Source organism: Prorops nasuta, unplaced genomic scaffold (assembly GCF_024137725.1).
Source record: "Prorops nasuta isolate Cenicafe-Biocafe unplaced genomic scaffold, Cenicafe_Pnas_1.2 PNAS00006, whole genome shotgun sequence".
Classification (NCBI taxonomy): Eukaryota; Metazoa; Arthropoda; class Insecta; order Hymenoptera; family Bethylidae; genus Prorops; species Prorops nasuta.
The window spans coordinates 7,227,707-7,248,259 of record NW_027116803.1 but is presented as its reverse complement, the minus strand read 5'-3'; the positions used below and the strand labels follow the sequence as shown (position 1 = coordinate 7,248,259).

The window sequence follows — 20,553 nt, the reverse complement described above, 5'->3', positions numbered from 1 at the left end:
GGGCCAGTGCGGCTGAGTGAGTGCTTTGCTCAGACTGACTCAGAGTTGCTGATTGCTGAGTGTTTGAGTCTGAGCGACACTGAGCGTCTATATGTAATCAGCTGTAAAGTAAACTAGTCATCAACTATTATCAGCTATCATCACTGTGCCTGCTTTGAACTCTTATTGTTTCTTTTGGCTAATTGGCTAGACTTATGCCTATTAATGACTGAACTATTGTAATTATAATATATGAAAAAAACATGTCTCTTTATTCATTTATGTAAGTACATATAAGCTTTGAGAGAATATCTATAAAGAAAAAATTAAAATTTGTTTTCTCCTAACTTTCAGATCAGGTATTTTCATATTATTCAAAGCAGCTTTATCGACAGTTGCTTGTATAATACTGCTTTTACTAGTTATTAGTTTAATTTTATTACTTTATTGTAAATATCTGTATTCCAAAAAACGTAAAAATCAACAAAGAAGAATAACAACAGTTGGAATTTTTCATCCATATTGCAATGCTGGCGGAGGTGGTGAAAGAGTATTATGGGCTGTGGTTAAGGCATTACAAACAAAGCATGTATTATAATAATTTTCTGCATTAGAAAATATTTCTTACATTTTCTTTATCAGTTAATTTTAACTAATAATTAACTTTATGAATTGTCCTTATGCAGATATTCCAATATACACATAGCAATTTATACGGGTGATTTAGACGCGGATCCAATTTCCATCATTAATCGAGTAAAAAGAGTTTTTGGATTTGAGATTGATCCAAAGATTGAATTTATTTATTTACATAAGCGTAAATGGGTTGAGGCTTCTATGTATCCCTATTTCACTTTAATTGGACAAAGCTTAGGGTCAGTTTGGTTAGGAGTAGAAGCAATGAATAATTTACTTCCAGGTAAGGAATTATTGTCTTTATTACAAGATAATATAAAATTTATTATTAAAAACTGTATGTATACTTGCAGACATTTATCTAGACACAATGGGATATGCTTTCACTTATCCCTTATTCAAGTATATTGGAGGATGTAGAGTAGGATCTTACACTCATTATCCAACAATTTCTACTGATATGCTTCACCATGTTTATAAAAGAATAGCCTCTCATAACAATCGTCGTATCATTGCTAGAAATCCTTTTCTTTCTGCAGCAAAACTTTTGTATTATAAATTATTTGCAATGGTAATATATTATTAATAATCTTTTAATATGGCGATTAATAATGTTTGCTTAAATATATAATTCTTTCAGCTTTATGGTTGGACAGGTAGCACTGCTGAATTGATAATGGTTAACTCTACATGGACCGAGGAACATATCAATGCTATTTGGAAGTGTCCATTAAAGACTCATAAAATATATCCTCCCTGTGACATTCTGCATTTGGTAAATCTTCCTATTTTAAATAACGATAATAATATTAGAATCGTTTCGGTTTGTCAATTTAGACCAGAAAAAGGTCATCCTTTGATGTTAAGAGCTCTTTATGAACTGAGAACGTTGATGGATGAAGCAGCCTGGGAAAAGGTAGATTCTGACGAATAATAAGAATGCTACAGTATTTTGAAATCGTATTTTTATTATCGCCTATAGGTTCGATTAGTTTTTATCGGTTCTTGTCGAAATTCGGATGACGAATCGCTGGTAAAAGATATGCAAGATTTAGCTAAACACTTAGCTTTGGATGAAAATGTTGAATTCAAAATCAATTTACCATATTCGGAACTTATATCTGAAATGCAACAAGGAATGATAGGGATACATGCGATGTGGAACGAACATTTTGGAATTAGCGTAGTTGAATCGATGGCTGCTGGCCTTATTATGGTAGCTCACGATTCTGGTGGACCAAAGTATACATTCGTTCTATAACGAAACTTTTTACGCATATACTACACTTATAATTAAGTAAAATAATATTTGGCAAATTCTCTAATAGAGCTGACATTATCGAAACGAGAAACGACAGTCTGAATGGCTTCTTAGCTAAAGATGCAGAAGAGTATGCTCAAATAATACTTAAAATTATAAATATGACACCTGAAGAACGAAACGCTATTCAAATATCTGCCAGGTAAGTCTATCAGTTGTATGATAATTCATTAATAACTCAGTTTTCGACGCAATATAATTTTTTACCATAGGGCGTCCGTAGATAGATTCTCCTCTGAGCATTTTGAAGAGGAATTTATTAGAGCAATGGAACCATTCTTCAGACAAAAACAGGAATGATTGGTAGTCATAAATCGCTTAATTTTTTAAACAACTCTCCAGCTGATTAACATCCAAAATTGAAAGACTTATGACGCGAAATAAAACTTATTCTTTAAACTTACAAAGCAGAATTAATTTTATTGGTTCCTTTACATTCTAAATCATAATTAATCACCAAATTGTTTGAATCTCGCGTTTCAGCTAAATTGAATTTAAGTCCTTGATCAGCGAGCATTATTTCTGCTATTTTTATCGCTGTATCTGTATGTTGAGTCAATTCTTTATTATTTATTCGTATCTTCGAAACTCCGTCCGCCAGTGCCATCAAAATAATTAACTATAATGGTAAAATTTTACAGATTAATGTGAATACAATGTTCATCGATCGGTAAGCAAACTAAAAATATTGAAGAGAATACGATTTACCTGATCTTGCATGTGTTCATCGACACAAGCCCCTTTCGAAAGAGGCTCTAAAATTTGTTTAGCAGCTAAAATTCCGGGAGGCGATTTCTTCTCCATTCTAAGGCCGGAGCCACCGAAAACACATCCAGTAGTTGTTTCACAAACGATACTATCAAATACGATATATATACATATTTTAATTGATTTTGCGCATTTTAAACATGTTTTTAACTGGTAATTTCAAACTTACTTAATGCCGCTTTCATTTCCTACAGCCATACTTCTCTCTTCTTTATAAACTTCAATATTAATTGGAACATTAGTTTGTTCTTGTGCCAATGCACTAAGCAGAGTATTTTTACAATCTTCTTTCATTTTATATCCCTCCTATTAAGGTAAATATTACATATGTTAAACTCAAAAAAAAATTATTTATCTCATTTACTTAAATATATACTAATTGTATATATACATTAATATTAACAGAACCAGCTGTAAAGGCCCAGCCAGTTACAGCATTGGGTATTCCTGGATCTGTGAGAGTGATGGCCTTTAAAGATTTTATAGGTTTTATATGCAAGTGTACTTCACCGCCACCTTGAGGGTAATAGCCCCTGTGTTAAGGAATTAAGTTTAACAAATAATTATGAGAACACAAATTCACATAATGAATTACCTCTTTACGACTGTAAAATCAAAATCTGCTCCAAATTTATTAAGGTATGGCTTAAATACTTCTGTCAAATATTCTATATGAGGTCCCATAGATACATTTGTACCACCCTTTAAAATAAGAGTGACAGGCTCATTGCTTGGCATAAATAGAGCACAAGGTATTGCAACTTGAGCTAACAGGCTTATGCATCCAGCCGTTTGAGTATCGGCAGAAAAAATCTTTTCTTTCGAATTTAAGCTGCCAGGAATGAATGATAAGTAAGTCGAGCCAAGTAAAGAATAACTAACTTTCGCATTGCACATATCTCTCAAAAGTTCGACTCCTTTCAAATGCTGTGCCGCCAATCCTGGCTTAGGACGTTTTGCACGAATATTAGTGATTTTGACTGGAATTCCATAGATTACACTTAAGGAAAGTGCAATCCTTAGGACCTGACCACCCTATGACAGATACAATCAGTCTCAATAATTTTTAATGTACGTTATTAATTTATATCATCAACTATTTAATATTTCATAGTTTGAACATATAACTCTGTTGCAAGAATACTAACCCCTTCTCCTAAGCTTCCGTCAATTGTAACGGTGGACATTGTACTAGATTTTAGTATTTTAAGAAGATATAGAACTGACTTTGCTGATTGTTGCTTAATACCAGAAGATATTGCTATCATCCAGAATACTCGTTTAAGGGCCTTTAATTTAACTGTTTTTCTCTGCGATATATCTAATTTGGTTACAGGTTAAAACACAACCACAATATCAAAACAAAATAACAGGCAGCGCCGCACAACCGCAAAATTACGGAATTGTCAGAAACTACAGTAGAACAAATGGCGGGAAAACTTGAAATTTATTTAAAGATTATTTATGCTGTGAAAATAAAGATTGTCCACGCAATTAATGTAACAGTTTTTACTTCGAGAATACAAAGGTAGAGTATTTTACAATTACACTATGGTGGTATACATTCTTACAAATATGTACAAGAATAATATAATATAAAAAAATGTATGTACAGAGAGAAGCATTAATTAATGAAGCAGATGCTGTATGATTTACGTCGATAAAGATTAGGCTCGAGGGGCTCGAGTGAGCGAATGAGGTTAATAATGCTCGACAGCGTCAATTTGTACGTTGACTTTTTGATCAGTTTGAACAACTAACCAGTTACCACTAGCATGCAAGCTAATAATATTGCTTCCATTCGCGGAATATGTGCCAGCTACTTTAGGCAATTGCTCTTGTATTTTGGCTGCATGATATAGCGATATATAATCGCCCAAAACAACACCATCGTCGTACACACTATTGTCGATAGAGAGTAGAACCAGCCTGTCTCCGCGCACAGTTCCTGCACAAGTACATGAGAAATAAAAGATTAATGATTCGCTGGATAAAGCTGCTTTACTACACTACGAGTCAGTTTTTCCACCTGTCGGTAAAATTGATCTATTTGGTAAAAATTACAAACTGTAGTAAATTATATTTAGTGCGAGTCCGACCAAAACCTTCAAGGTAAAATTTTACCATGTAGGATTGTCAATTTTTCGAAAATTCGTATGCTGATTGACTAATTCACAGCAAATTAGCAATCCTACATGGTAAAATTTTACCTTACAGGTTTTGGTCGGACTCATCCTTAATCTCAAGCATTACCAAACGAATAAGTTTACTAAAGTATTTACCAATAGGTGGAAAAACCGTCTCTATGCAAGTGATCATAACCTATAGTTAGTACCTTTCAGTTGGCGCTGTCCCACTTGAATTAGGATCGCATCTTCCTTGCCTGTATCGACGTGAGGATCTTCCGCAAAGTTGATGCCAATTTCAGTGGCCAGTGTTGATGCATTGATCAGATTTAAGCCATTGTTAGTTTGCGTGGACAAAACTCCGACGAGCACAGCTGTATGCAGAAATTTCTTATTTGCCAGGGAACCACCGATGATTCGACTATGAACGGTTACACTCTTATGTCCCTTTAGGAAGCGACCGGCCAACTGTCCGAGTTTCTTCGACAACTCGATCCAGAGTGAATTTTCGGGGGACATAGCGGCAGCCATAGCCGGTGCGTTCACGATTCCATTAACTTGTGTGTATTCAGACGACTTTGCGGAGAGAGCTAAAAATTGTTGAGCTATCTCGGCAGCAACGCGCGTTTGAGCCTCGTCGGTGCTGGCTCCTGTAAAATGGACAATTGTTCTGTGAATAATTGTAATTGATTTATTGATGTATATATATACATATTAATAATACGTACCTAAGTGGGGAGTAGCGACAACTTTGGGATGTTTAATGAGTTCGATAGTGACAGGATTTTTCGGTGGCTCTTCGACAAACACGTCCAAGCCTGCACCACCACAATGACCAATATTTATGGAGTTGAGAAGGGCAGCCTCATCGACGATACCACCACGAGCAACGTTGACAATTTTCACGCCTCGCTTGCACTGCGCCAGCGTTTCGGCATTGATCAGATCTGTACGATAAATTTTACCAGTTTCAGCACGTGCATATTATTATACTTGCAAAAATCCAAAATCTTATGAGATTTTACTTTTAGTCTGTGGTATGAGAGGTGTGTGCACAGTAATGTAATCCGCTACCGGCCATATTTCGTGCAATTCCCTCTTCTCCACGTCGAGTTCGAGAGCAACTTCTTCGGTGAGGAGAGGATCGAACGCAACAATTTTCATGCCGTACGACTGCATTCTCGTTGCAACCTCTCGTCCGATTCTGCCGAATCCAAGAACCCCCAGGGTCTTTCCATAAAGTTCTGAACCAGAGTACAGCTTCCGGTCCCATCTACCCTCCTTCAAGGACTGCACTGCTTGGGCAACGTTTCTAGCCAGAGATGAGATCAGGGCGCAAGTTAACTCGCACGCACTGATACTATTTCCCCCGGGTGTACTGAGATACACAAAATTAAAATTAATTTAAAAAAACTCGAACGTACACGGAATATCTAAAGGATATCCTAGCTACGTCAATAGGACGTTCCCAGGATATTCGTGCCATTAGAGGCTCCAACAACTTACTTCAGCACCAGGATTCCCGAACGAGTGGCAGCTTTTAAGTCAATGTTGTCCACTCCAGTACCAGCACGGCCAATTACCCGTAAATTAGGTACAGCTGCGATAACATCAGCGGTCACTTTTGTTTCCGATCGAACTATCAGTGCATCGTGTTTCTACAATTGTCATCTCAATGTTAGTTAAACCCAAATGCACATGCATATAATATATATATATATATATATATATATATAACACTGTACCAAACGTATAATGCGAGAAATTAATCGTGTGTGATTCAGCTACAGTGTAGTATAAAATTTTTGCTGAGTAAGTACAGAGTGAAGCTAGCCGAACCACACACGTATCAATTTCCCCTAATGTACTAATATAATGATGGGCGTAGGAGAACACGTGGAATTCTATGTACAATGTAACTCGTACATACAAACACATACAGAGAATGTACTGTAGTTAACCGTAATTTTGTCACTTGAATGGTCAAGGAGGGGGGGGGGGGGGAGGGGGGAGCTGGTCGAACCGGATACAATGCTATATACAAACTGAAACAACCGGCTTGACTCGATCAGCTTGAATTGACTTGAAACTTGAAACAGCAACCAAACAGAATCCATACGTTACAATCAAACGTTTCAAATGGAACTTTGGAAAATCTAGCGATAGAGTTATAACCGCGTATAACAGTTTCTAATCATTTATCGTTGCTGGTTACCTGAAGCTCTTCGATAAGTTCGTCCTTGGTCAATTTGTACCTTAGCTTCACTGGAATACCGTGGCTGGAAAGCAGTTGGCCACAGGACTCGTCCACCGGATCGCTTATAAGAACGCTTTGAATGTTGATCGACATATTTTCCCCTTTAATTACAAAGAAGCGATAAATTAGCCTAACGAACTATCTAAATTATACTTCGGTTTCTACTCGTAAAATTTCTTTAATCCTTTTATGTATTTTCACACTGGAAGAAAGTTGTCGCTTCTTGAAAGTAAAACACGTGGCACGAGGAAAGCAGAGTTGCTATAAATAGCATCGACGAGTAGTAAATACCGTTGAATACAGGACTGGAGTCCGTGTAAAGGGAATTTATATATAAATATACGTTATGAGAGAGAAAACACATGGTGTACCTTGTGCAGGTATTTCGTGGGTTTACTCGTGCGAGGAGGGTCGCCCGTTGACAAGCAACTGTAAAGTTTCTGGGTAAACTGTTCCATCAGTCGCTAGGGGCCTATCTTCTTATACCGGAATCCCCACTATGTCGATAAGAATGTGATCTGATCCGAGTAGAGGAATACACACTCTCTCGGGAGCTCCCGTCACGTGACCCACGAAATCCCCTTCCAGCAAAGCTGAGCCGAGCTGAAAAATACGTATCACATATATATATATATAGATATATAGATATATGTACGAAAGAGACAACGTATAATACGGTGCTGGAGCAAATATTTTCTCTGATGAAATTCATTTGATGATTATTCGCACATATTGAAACTGCTGTGCTGGGGGTCCGATTGGACAAATAATAACTGGGATATCTTCCGAGCAGCACGAGGAGCGCTTATCAGACAGCTTCTTCGAGTTGATAAATCGATCGACTGATTGCCACATGCGAGTTTTTAGCTCTTGTAACATCCATGTTGAGTCCAATTTTTATTTCCTGCGTATACACGCGAGCTTTGACGGTATGGAGTGCGTCAAATCTTAGTCTCGTTTATGCAATAACTTCATCACCCAGTCAAGCACCGCACAGCGATCTAAATATTATTATTGAATTATTCATCTCTGATAATTAAAATATGACGTACTATGTTCTGTCCAAGTAAAATTACCATTCTAAATCATTCGTCGATTTTTCTGTGAAAATCATTTCACTCGTTTATAACTGTCCTATATGAGGACCTCGCGAGAGGATATCTTTCGTTCATCAAAGTCTATAGTTATATAATTAATATATTTGAATAATTTGTAATCTAATTAACAATATTAATATTTCTATGCTGGATAAAAGGTTCGAATTGGTACAAGAAGAGAAATATTAGCTAATATTAATGGAAAAAGTGTATGATAACTAATCAAATGAAGGAATCATTTTCCACTGAGCAAACATCTGATAGCAAATAGTAAATGTTGATTAAACGAATTATAATTCACTTTAATTAAGAAGACCGAAGATTAAATTAAGAAGTAATTATCCTGTCAGAAAGGTATAGAATAAAAGCTATATTTGAGAGAAATTGAGGGAATTATTTTCTCAAAGACAAGTAAAAAATTCTTTAGGTGTACCGTAGCGATAAGAGATGAGCAAATCTAAACTCGAGACCCGACGAGATAACGAACACTCTGTATAGTAAAAGACAATTTATACATCGATAAGAGCGAAGAGTGAAATTTCGATGAGAAGAGCTAAAAAATAACTCGTTTCATGTTTGCTGCTCTCGCAGGGTAATTATTGTATAGCTGCCGCAGTTAATTAAGTACGATCGAGTAGCCTCTTCTACGAGAGACAATCGATCCGGGTAATTTTCCATGGATGTACTATACTTTTCTATATAGCAGAGAGTGCAAAAGTTAACGATATAATAAATAACGATAGCATTGTACACTAATAAGTGTACGCGTATAATGGACAGGGACAATAATCAATTGGAGGCGAATAAAGTGAAATTCGATGTGGGAGATTGAAAAAGTGTTAGAAATTGCAGAGTGCTCTTTGCCAAATGATTGCATCTAACCTAAAGTGTAATATCAACTGCAGATTATTAAATTGAAGAACAGTGAATTTCTCGTGGCGCAAAAGTGTTAAGTGCAGAGTGCTACCATATATATATATATATATATATATATATAGAAAGCAAAGACAATGGCGAAACTCGTAGAGTTTCATCATAGAACAATATTTAACAATGGTGATACAAAAACAAAATATAATCATTCTCGTTATTTTGTATATTTCAGAATCCTCTTCACCCAACATTGCACTGTTATTTTTTATTCCAGCTCTGTTTTTCCCCTTTCCACAGTGTCTTCGACTCGAACGAGCATTCTTTGCTCGACTCAGGCTCGATTGACTCGTCTATATAGGCAAGGATCTACTTTTCACGATCTCGTTTATATAGAATTGGCTCGTTCCACAAATCCTTATTTTCCCATCCATCCAAATTTTTCGCACTGACACGTGCTTGATAATCGTGCACTTTGCGAGTGTGACGATAAATCAAGCGAATCATTTATATTGCCTCTGCGAGGGGTCGCTGAGAAATTGACGATTATTTTCGTAATTCAAGGAATAAACGTCTGGTTTATGCAAACAGTATCGAGAGGACAGACTACAGGTACACGTGCACTTACACCTATATATATATATATATATATATTACTCTTCGATGGAAAGCGTTTCAAAATTAAACTGTACTAAACTGGCACGAATTTCCCTAGCCAAAGTATCAACGTCTTCAATTTAATTCACGCCACTCGAGGAAACTTCTCGCACGGCATAATTAATCATGAATTCTGTCGAGGGAAAGATGCTTCGGGACGACACGGAATAATAACACGGCTATACATCTCATTTTAGCGAGTCGTACTCTCGCATGCACGCGTATTATACCTGCGTTTGTTAAAGTCTGCCGTGTCGTTGTCTTTCTAAATTCACTTAATTTACAACACGCGCAAACTACACACACACACACACACACACACATAGTAAATAAAATAAAAACGAAAGAAAACTTACCCCATGAATGATTGTCATTCGAGCAGCGTTGAATCGAAATAAGCGGATTTGTAAAGTCGAGTTGACGCATGGAGATTTCAGCACTTTTGTCGGATCGTTTTGATTATGATGTGTCGATGATTGCAATTGTGACGAGGTCCACTGGCAGCAGCAGCAGCAGTGACAGCAGAGGTCCTCCGAGCACTGCAGGGGCTCTCCTGTGCCGAGCTTAATCTCACTATCGAGCTGTCGTTGTTGGTCAATAGATTTGCGTTATTGGCGTTTTCGTGACGAGTGACGTCGACTTCAGCAGCAACAGCAGCAGCACCAGCAGCTGCGATAGTGCCGCGTGCTCCGTTACAAACAACCAACTCCCCCATCCCCTTGCGAAAGTTGCGGGATAGAAAGGCGTAAAGCAGAGGGTTCAGACAAGAGTTCATGTACGATATGAGGAAAGTTGAAACCGTCAGCAATGTACTAAAGTCCGAGGTTCGATCGTAATTAGGATCCCAGTGCAGCCAAACGATCCTTGCCTGCTGTGGCAGATTACACACGGCGAACATCATTACGACAGCGATTAACATCCTGAAAAGACAATTGTTTCTCTCGTTATTCGATTATGTAATCTTTGGGATTAATTGTAATGTTTGGGGTAATTTTAATATTATGATTATGGTGGTTGTTGGTAAATTGTTTTTTTTTAAGTTTGATGTAAATTTATAAGGATATGTGTGAGTTATCAGGTTGCCAGAGATTGTTATCGTAATTTTAGTAATAATTTTTAAACACTCTCTTGTAATATTGATCGTTGGAAATTTAGGAGGGCGCGGATTTGCAGGGGTAATATATAATTTTATGGGTACGTAATAACGTCGTGTCTGGCTTTGAGGACGCTTCTACTGCAGAAAATGTAAAAGATTGTCCTTGTAATTTTAGAAATATTTTGAAACTCTGTATACTGTAATATCGATCATTCGAAATTTGGGAGAATGTGGAGTTAAAGTGGTAGTGCCATATAACTTTATAGATAGCTAATAACGTATAGTTTGACTCGGAGAATGTTTTACTGCAGGAAGTGTACCAGGATTGTTATTGTAGTATTGGAAAAATTTTAAGCACTCTACTGTAATATTGATCGTTGAAAATTTGGTAGGGTGCGAAGCTGAAGTACTACTATATAACTTTATAAATACCTAAAAATGCTGCGTCTGGCTCGGGGGACGTTTCTACTGCAGGAAATGTGCCAGGATTATCGCAATTAAAAAAATTTTAAGCACTCTAGTTTAACATTGATCATTCGAGATTTGTGAGAATGTTTAGTGAGTTAAAGCAGTAGTACCATATGACTATCGATGCCTAATAATGTTGCGTCTGACTCGGAGGACGTTTCTACTTCAGAAAGTGGGCCAGGATTATCGCAATTGAAATAAAAATCGAATACTCTACTGTAATATCGATCATTTGAAATTTGGGAGAATGTGGAGTTTGTGAAAGTAGTAGAACCATATACTTTTATAGATACCTGATACCCTGCGTCTGACTTGAAAGACATTTCTACTTCAGAAAGCGTGCCATCGTTATTTAAAAAAAATTTAAACTCTCTACCTTAAAATCGATCATTCGAAATTTGGGAGAATGCTAAGTATGTTAAAGTAGTAGTACCATACGACTTTACCGACACCTATAAAATAATACCTTGTCTGACTCGAAAGACGTTACTACTTTAGCAATTGTACCAGGATTATCTCAATTTAAAAAAAATCAGATACTCTACAGTAATATCCAGCATTGGAAATTTGTGAGAATGTAGAGTATGGAAAAGTAGTAGAGCAGGATCTAGCTTTATAGCTACCTAATAACGCCACGTCTGGCTCGGAGGACGTTTCTACTGCAGGAAGTGTGGACATCGGCGCGATGTTGCAGGTGATGAAGCCCCCCTCTTCCACTTCTGTTCCTATTGATATTCCTAGCGGTGTGTGTGGTGCTGGCTACGAGCAATCCTGGGCTAGCTTGGAGGCTGCTGCTGACCACTCCCGATCTCCACAAGCCAACCGCGATTCTAGCGTAAAGGCACGAGATGAGGAAGAGCGGAAGGAGATAGAGGAAGACGAGATTGACCGCGTCCAAGACATTTTTATTGTGCTTCTTGAAATTTGCCACGCAAATGATGTCCACGTCTCCCGTATTCAGCTCGTTGCTGATCGTCTCGACGTAGAGGAATCTCGGGGATGCATATGCAGCTGCCAGAATCCATACAACGCCTATGACAGCCCTCAACCTCCTCTTGGTCAACATCGAACGACATTTGATCGGATGCACGATGGCCAAGTAACGCTCGATGCAAACCACCACCAGGATCAGTATGCTCGCGGTATAGGACAACGCATGCACGAACATGTAGACTTTGCAGAGGAAGTCACCCAGCTGCCAACTGTTCATCAGGTAATTCGTCAGGGTTTGGTAAACGCAGAAAATACCCACGCAAAGGTCAGCCACTGCCAGATTTGCCAAGAAGAAGTTCGTTATGCTCCGCAAACGACGAGAAAAGGCCACCACCAGAATCACCATGAGATTTCCTGTAAAGCGAACGAGAGACCTTTGTATATAAGTGTGTATTTCAAAAGACACGTTAGTTTTCCAATGACGAGTCATTTTAAAAGATGACTGAGACAGTATTATATTTGTATGGGAAAAATGTTATTATTGAGCAATTATATAGTGCGTTTAAAAAATTTTATTATAAAATCGATAAAGAGGAATGACTGGCACAAGTTACTTGTTTTACTATATATATATATATATATATATATATATATATATACATATATGTATAGTGGAACATGTGGCAAATTGGTAAATGCATTTTAATGGAAAGTGTGGAATGACTTAAATTAACATTCTAAAGTGTGTGCATAAATATAAATATTTCTAGTGAGTGATATTTTTTATAGCAGGCAAAAGTATACATTTTTTATTATTATTAATTCATCAAATTGTTTACTATGCAGAAAACATTAATAGCTGATTATGACCCTGTTTCGCCTCATGTTCCTTTATACTTTAGACTATAATAATCCGACGCATATTGAGCTTTAATCGGCTATTATTATCCAGGAGGACTATACATATATAGACAGCACCCTTCATCCACACCCCAGCCATTCGTTTAATTGGTAAAAAGCTGACGCTTAGCAAGTGAAAAATTCTGCTTTGAGTTAGGCTGGATTTACGCATTGCAACCAGTGAAAAATCGTTGTTTATTCTTAATTATCACTACTATACCTATATTTGTATTGTATTGTTCTGCACGGTACAAGAAAAAAAAACAATAGCTCATTTTGAAGCATTGTGCGAATGCACCAAAAAATTTTACAGCCCATTCACAGTTATTTATTATAATAATAAAATAAATTTATTGATATAACGAGTAATTCATTATCATAATGTATTATTTATTATATCCATAAATTTATTTTATTACACCAAGGAATAACTGTTAATGCGTTGCAAAAATTGTCTCGATGTACAGTCTTAATCGTCGATTGTCGATAAATCAAAGTGGAACTTGCAAAATTTTGCATGTGTCCTACTACACACACATAGTAATAACTCCAACCTATTACTTTCATTATCCTTCACTGATCTGCCCTTTATACTGTACACTATATATAATAGTATTTCACACTTGAACTTGCACCCTTCGTGCATTCCATAATGTCATTTAATTTCCCTTGCGACGCAGCTTCAGATTCTCAACTCGTAAGCTCCTCCAGAGTGTGACCAACTCGCATATAAGTACCATCCCCCAATCGTCAATTTCTCTCGCGATGTTAAATGAACTCGCAGATGTTTCCTCTGTAGTCACGTCACGTTAGTTCACGGCTATCGAAATTTAATATAAAATAAGCTGTTTGAAATTTGCTTTGGCTTCAATCGTCAAATTTCCACGAACCAAACATGCATTCATTTCTTATGGATTTATATACTAGCTCGGAAGCTTCCTTTAAAATATCTATATATATATATATATATAGATACACACGAATCGAAGCAAAGCAAACGTTTCTTTGCAACGAAGAAAAGCTTTAATTGAAACACATGCAGACATGGCAGATTACGCCGTAAGTCATTCGAGTTTTCGTCAGATTCAGATTCGAGATTCAATTACTACCACTACTCGCGCGTTCCAAACGGAAGACTGGGCGAAGCTCGAGAGAGAAATAAAAGAAGCACACTGCAAACGCATGGGAAATCGAAATCTTTCTCTAGCAGATCCTAAAGTGGTTTCCTCCAAAGTCAATTCAATCCTGCAGCATTTGAGCCCGCCCAGCTCCTATCTTACAGTGCACATAAGTACACTATATGTATATCACACCACGTGTGAATGTCAAATATAGAATTCCGGCCACACCTCGGAAAAAAACAGTCCCTGCACCCACGCGATATTTCTAAATTTCTAAAATCCCTGATTTTTCTCCCTCCGATACACACACACACACACACGGCATTCCTTTATTTTCCCCATATAGAGACATTAGCGAGCGCGCGCGGAAAGCGCTTTATAAGGAGATTCGAGGAAAAAGGAGGAGAAAAAAGGAAAAGGGAAAAGAGACGAGACGCGCGCGAAGCTCCATTGTGCGGCTGCTGAAAAGACACTTGAAACTGCTGGAATAAAAGTACCTGACATGCGCGGGGGAATAATGAAAAAGGCGACTTAAGTAACTGCGTGGAATAAAAAGGTTCGACAATGGGGATGCAAAAAATACAAGGAAAAACTGATCGCTCTTATATACGTCCCCATATTCCCCCCAGCCCAGTGTCCTTTCCTCTTTCATCCTCTCCGTATTTGATTATCGCCGCATGCTTCCTATAAACGTTGATGCACATACAGCTATAATATATATATATATATATATATATATACAAAAGAGCCGTGTTCCGTCGGACGGTGACTTTTATTTCACGAGAGATACAAACTTGCAGTTTCTCATTCAATAAAAGACAAACCTTATGAAAAATACGTCGTAATTTAGCTATTGGAAATCGATACTTGTAACAGGTTTTAATATTCCTCCGACAGTTTAATTTGATTATTACAGCACTTTAGTAATACTGTATATGTATATATACGGTCGACTTGCAGTGAATAAAAAAAGTGTGGGGCTAAAGTGTGCTGCAGAAAAATGACGAACGAATAATGGCCTCTTATTGCAGTCTAGATGCGTTCCAGCAGCGCATTCCTAACGTAATACGAAGTATATTATAATATTGTAAAATATTGGTTCTAATAGCTTTGGGTTAATAATATAGCAATGGATATATATATATATATATATATAAATTTTACGTGTATCCGAATTTTTCCTCTTAAGAGAGAAGCTTGATGAGGACGAAGGAACAAATGACCATATAGAATATGGCTTAGTAATAAGGTAGTTCTATTATAATAGGAGCATGTTAACATTACGCCTGTAAAGGCTCTTCTATTGTCTGACAATAAAGTGTCTATAGTTCACCACCCATCTTCTTGCTTTTACGTCGTCGTCTAGATCACCGCCTCCTTAAGGTATTTATGTAAGGGGATTTTTCTATCTATAGTCAGACTATCATTCTATTTGAGAGAAACAGAAATGTGATATTATATATAATCGAGTCATTCGTTACGTAATTTCTTAATATAACTAAACAGTAATTGAAAATACCATACGTTATTTATGTATTGGCATTAAAAATAATTTTAGCTATAGCTATATATAGTAGTACCTTTTTAAATTGAACCTTTCTTTAGAAACTTCCATCTTTGACTTGGTTTGAATAGTTTAGGTGTTGTTTAAATTGTTTAAGTGTATTCTAGAGAAGATTACTGAATTAGAATTTTTTATTCAAAAATAGAGAACAAGAAATAAAAATCAAATTCTTAATTATAATTACTTCTTTTTTTTGGTAGAGAAGAGATTATTAATTAGATTTATATTTTTATTTTAAAATTTGAATTTAATGAACTTGAAGAGTATATACTTTAACGATTAAAAAGACTCTTCAAACATCTAAAATCAAGTCGAAGATAAGAATTTGTAAATGTAAAGAAACGAAGGTTAAAAAGGAGAAATGAATAAAATATAACTGTTAAGATTGAATCCAGAGTGCCAGTACATTCATGATAGATCTTATTTTTCTTACTGTTTAACTAGCTTAAATATTCTATATAATGAATTACTCCATTATAATATCAAAGTTTTGTTTCTTTTGGATATAAAGTTTGTCCGACTATATAAGTATAGAAAAATCCTCTCGTAGAAAACCTCAAATACAGTTTATATATGCAATACCCACATCCATTCTATCTCAACATGAATGCACAAATTTCTTATCTTACATTTGTCACGTTCAACGTCTAAAAGATCAGAGTAGATTGAAAAACGTTGCTGATCCACAACGAGGAATTCTAATTTTCATTTAAAGCGCAGCATTTCTCGAATTCTATAATTACCGCAACATTGACCTTACTTTTACAGCAAGCTTCATTGCTAGAATTAGTTTTAAAATCAATACTATATACTCCGAAGGGAAGAATGTTCAAAGAAAATAATTTAAGTAATGGATCACAGCTGTTTCTTATTAATATACACACTACACAACATGATCCTTCATAATTAAAACACTCACCGAAGAAACAGCAGAAGAAAACAATGGAGTAGAGGGTTATGAAGATAATTTTTACGTCGGTTCTGTCAAAAATATAGTCCTCGTTGAAGGATTCGTTGTGCAAAATGCCTGCGAGGAAAGTCCTGTTGTCATTGTTGCTTCCGTTGTTGCTCTTGTCGTAGTACGTTGTCCCAGTCGAGTCACTGAGCATTCTGGAACAGAATAATGTTTTTTTCTTTAAATTCAGATCGAGCTGGAACCTCCCTGCAGACTCTGTCTGCATTCTAAACGTGGAGAGCAATGTGAGTGCTTGTATTCGAGTGTGTGTTTTTGAGTGAGCGAGTTTACTAACGTAAAATAAATTGGACATAATTCATTGAGCGAGAAAACAGCGTAGCGTTGTAACATAACAGTAAACGTATTCCAGACACTAGAGAGACGCGACAAAAATTTCTTCACGCGTTACGTACTTGGCAATAAAACTCCATCGCGTTTACATGAAATAAAAAAGTATGAGAGTTCATTCGGAATAATTTTCCACCAACCGTCCAAGTGAAAATCTCACGAATAAAATTTGCTCTTCTATTTCTACTCCCCTTGCAATCTTTTGAATTTAATAAGGAAAGAAGAAAATTGGCGTTTATATTAGTACTCTGTTTTATTGCGTCATATATATATATATATATAGAGAGAGAGAGAGAGAGGAAATATTGCGAGGCACAGTAGTTTATAATTATTCGTTTCTGTAATTCACCCTTAATAAATTGCTGTTGTGCAACCTTCGTGCAAGTAGAGAAGCTCAGTATTGTGTCAGACACAGTTTACCATTGGTATTATCCCTTTTGTATTTTCACAATATGTTTTAGTTTCAGCAAATATTCGCGAGGCTCTCGCCATAAATCACTCTCTCCATATATTAGCACGACCCAGGTCAATCCGCTCGTGAAATCATTTCGTTAATCTTTTTTGCCCAGAAATATTAGGAATAAAATTAAATTGGAGAGACGCGACGTTGAAAAAGGGAGTCGGAAGAAAAATAATACAAGTGCGGAGACAAGAAAAATGACAGGGCATGGGGCAGCTAGACGAAAACTGAAGAGAGCAATGATACAGTTGCATACCCACAGAATGAGAAAATATTTCGGTGCTAGTTCTCAACTCCTACTCCACCAAAATGATATCGGCTGGGCTTTATTCCAAAGATTTTTCTTTGGCATAGAAACGTCGAGGTTGAATATTTTTATTGCAAAAGTAATCGAGCGATTGGAAGTGCGTGCTTGATTCCGAAATCTTATAAAATGTAATTTATCATATACTACACAAAGAGTACTTTGCAACGAAAATGTATAATACACTCAATTGAATGCAGTGATGCTTCCTTTGCGTGTGAAAGGGGTGAATAAATGTTCGAGTCAGCATGCAACTCTTTTATGTAGGCTATATGTAGACCTAGCATGGTACAAGTATATGTGTACCAGGAAACGAGAAGCATATAGGAATTGACTTTTTTTCTCTTATTGCTTAAGTGCATTTTGCAATAGCAAAGCTGCGAAATGTGCTATAGTCCTATAACACGTGTAACGAGGAATGCATCGAAATAGAAGGAACACTGGAGCAGAGATTATTCCTTATCAATCTCTAAACTTCGATATCGAGCAACATTATTATCTTGTAAGGTAGATTTACGATATACGTAACGAGATTACATGAATTATTTTATTATTGCAGAAAATCGATGCATGGCAATGCGGACACGAGGACTCGAATCGATCAAATCAGGTGCAAAACTGACGAGTAATCGCTGTTAAATATCTTGCGTAATCTTGTACAAGAAACTTTTGCCTGAGAAACAACGCAAGCGGAACTCTTTAAACAATGATTTATCTGAAATTGCCTCGATTCTTTTCGATAGTGGTGTAGAAGACAAATACACCCTTCCATTCCAAGCAACGAAGCTAAATGACGCTGATTTCATATTAATTCGCTATATAAGAAAAGTTTAGCAGGGACTTTTGTAAAAATATATGTTTATTCCAGCGGATTGAACAAAGTTCATTTGAATATCGATCGATTTAACTATGAAGAGTGAGGTATTAGGCATGCTGGCATATATATATATATATATATATATATATATCTCATGATAATTACATTGAATCCTTTCATAGTAAACCAGAAGAGTATTTATGAGGGGTGGAGAATTCGAACATCATCATGTGGATGTAACAAAGATTATTCCATCGTAATAGTTGACCTAGATGTAAAAACTCAAGCTGTTTGCGTCTATCGGTACGATCTTACTTAGAATAATGATGAAGAAGAGATCATCTATATATAACCATGCTATGTTTTCCTCTAAAATTCTGCAAAAATTTCAGTTACCATGTTCATAAACCTTATGTCATATCAACAGCTGCTTATACACAATAATATTCTTATTAAAGGTACCAAACTTGAAATAAGTTGCTGTTCACCAACGCAATTATTTCAGAAGCTGGCACTTGTACCGAAAGCACAATAATACGTACACATGTATGTTTCCTGATTAACCCATTCACTGCCAAGAACGAGTATACTCGTCTTTGGCAGAGTGTCACGCCTTGCCAAGACGAGTATCGTTAACAGGGTTTTGGTAATCAATAACACTCAAAATATTAAATGACAATAGGAATGACTTCATATAATTTAGGCTTGATAGCGAATGGGTTAAACCTTTCGAAAAGAAAAAGTTTTGTTTTAATCATTTTTCTGTCAGATAAGATATTAGAATAATTCCTTGATCATAATCTGTATACATATATATATATATATATATATCATGTTATGCTGGATGATGATCTATCAGTTTTGGCGAAATAAGCATCGATCGATGAACCTTTAATTACACTAATAGCACAGATTCAAAAACTGTATATCTATATATATATATAACAATTACAGTAAATAGAATAATCCCTTCCCCACGAGATATTAATACGTACGGATTACAATTGTAGTTGTATATACATATAGTTACAGGATTAGAAATTGAAACGTAATAAAGTTTTCGCGAGGTATTTAACACAGCTAAAATTACAATTGTGCATTTACTGCGATAATCGCTAAATTTCACCTTTCTCAATACACTATTAATTACGAAAATATGAAAAAAAACTTACCTGAAGAGATTCATGGGTTTTAAAATATACATATGTACATATATGTACAATGGTAAATTCGAAATAAGTCGCAAAGGAGCAGAGCTTCTTTCTCCACTTTCTCAATCACTGATCGCGCGAAGGAAATTTCCCTTAATCAGTCCCTGCATAGTAGCTAACGCTCGCTAATATTCGCAGTAGAACTGTCATTGTCGGAAACGCACAGCGTGGGAAGATGCAGGCCAGTTCCCCTTCTACCCGCGGTTTGTCCCTCTCCCATTCCAAGTCCTTATTCTCCGTTGCTTTGCTCGATTAAGCACGCGGATCAATGCACCGCGATTGATGGATTCGTTAAAACGGAAGACTGATGAGTGATATGACTTATATTGGTATCTGGATTAATCGCATGTAATTAAAAGCGCGTGCTTCGGCTGATCGTATTAATTTTGCGTTTATTTTTCCGCAGCAGATCGGATGATTATTAGTTTGCTAGGATATGGTATACATATATATATATATATGTATATAATAGCATATCTTGAACTGTGTCTGAAGGAAGCTGAACTGCCGCTAAAGTCCGAATCGTCTGAACTGGCCCTGGCAATTCATCGCTGCCGCCTGCCGCCCTCCGCGGTAACGCGCGTGTTCGCGCATGCGTTTTGCGCCTGTGCATGTACGTGTAGTGTGTATCTACTACATGCATCATATCTCCCGCTCCTGCCGTT

At 36.5% G+C, this 20,553-nt stretch overlaps 4 protein-coding genes and 1 long non-coding RNA gene across 8 annotated transcripts; 2 read left to right on the top strand and 3 right to left on the bottom strand.

The window, feature by feature from the left end:
- Positions 1-48: 48 nt before the first annotated feature.
- On the top strand, positions 49-2,694 carry LOC136774490 (GDP-Man:Man(3)GlcNAc(2)-PP-Dol alpha-1,2-mannosyltransferase-like). Of its 3 annotated transcripts, none has more exons than XM_066728819.1 (8): positions 49-262; positions 334-564; positions 666-898; positions 969-1,186; positions 1,256-1,531; positions 1,598-1,857; positions 1,944-2,078; positions 2,578-2,694. In XM_066728819.1, exons 1-8 carry the CDS (start codon positions 243-245, stop codon positions 2,585-2,587), a joined length of 1,383 nt encoding a protein of 460 aa, XP_066584916.1. In that variant the 5' UTR covers positions 49-242; the 3' UTR covers positions 2,588-2,694. The 3 variants fall into 3 exon arrangements, with proteins under 3 accessions (XP_066584916.1, XP_066584915.1, XP_066584917.1); XM_066728818.1 differs by lacking the exon at positions 2,578-2,694 and adding an exon at positions 2,149-2,363 and having other exon boundaries at positions 54-262; XM_066728820.1 differs by lacking the exons at positions 49-262; positions 2,578-2,694 and adding an exon at positions 2,149-2,363 and having other exon boundaries at positions 368-568.
- On the bottom strand, positions 2,207-4,034 carry LOC136774493 (RNA 3'-terminal phosphate cyclase-like). Its single transcript, XM_066728824.1, has 6 exons — positions 3,853-4,034; positions 3,300-3,739; positions 3,096-3,237; positions 2,874-3,010; positions 2,645-2,792; positions 2,207-2,555 (listed from the first exon to the last, which is right to left on the bottom strand). Exons 1-6 carry the CDS (start codon positions 3,970-3,972, stop codon positions 2,337-2,339), a joined length of 1,206 nt encoding a protein of 401 aa, XP_066584921.1. The 5' UTR covers positions 3,973-4,034; the 3' UTR covers positions 2,207-2,336.
- Positions 2,883-4,165, top strand: LOC136774496 (uncharacterized). The gene is made up of 3 exons (XR_010822815.1): positions 2,883-3,018; positions 3,110-3,343; positions 4,041-4,165. It is a non-coding gene; the product is annotated as an uncharacterized lncRNA (long non-coding RNA).
- Positions 4,166-4,198: 33 nt separating this feature from the next.
- Positions 4,199-7,603, bottom strand: LOC136774489 (hydroxypyruvate reductase-like). Its single transcript, XM_066728817.1, has 7 exons — positions 7,459-7,603; positions 7,046-7,188; positions 6,337-6,488; positions 5,856-6,208; positions 5,559-5,777; positions 5,040-5,480; positions 4,199-4,652 (listed from the first exon to the last, which is right to left on the bottom strand). The coding sequence occupies exons 2-7, from the start codon at positions 7,178-7,180 to the stop codon at positions 4,405-4,407; spliced, it is 1,548 nt and encodes a 515-aa protein (XP_066584914.1). The 5' UTR covers positions 7,181-7,188; positions 7,459-7,603; the 3' UTR covers positions 4,199-4,404.
- LOC136774492 (trissin receptor-like) lies at positions 7,569-20,392 on the bottom strand. 2 transcript variants are annotated; one of them, XM_066728821.1, is made up of 5 exons: positions 19,850-20,392; positions 16,713-16,903; positions 11,899-12,622; positions 10,068-10,631; positions 7,569-7,690 (listed from the first exon to the last, which is right to left on the bottom strand). In XM_066728821.1, exons 1-4 carry the CDS (start codon positions 19,879-19,881, stop codon positions 10,145-10,147), a joined length of 1,434 nt encoding a protein of 477 aa, XP_066584918.1. In that variant the 5' UTR covers positions 19,882-20,392; the 3' UTR covers positions 7,569-7,690; positions 10,068-10,144. The 2 variants fall into 2 exon arrangements, with proteins under 2 accessions (XP_066584918.1, XP_066584919.1); XM_066728822.1 differs by lacking the exon at positions 7,569-7,690 and adding an exon at positions 7,825-8,088.
- Positions 20,393-20,553: the final 161 nt, after the last annotated feature.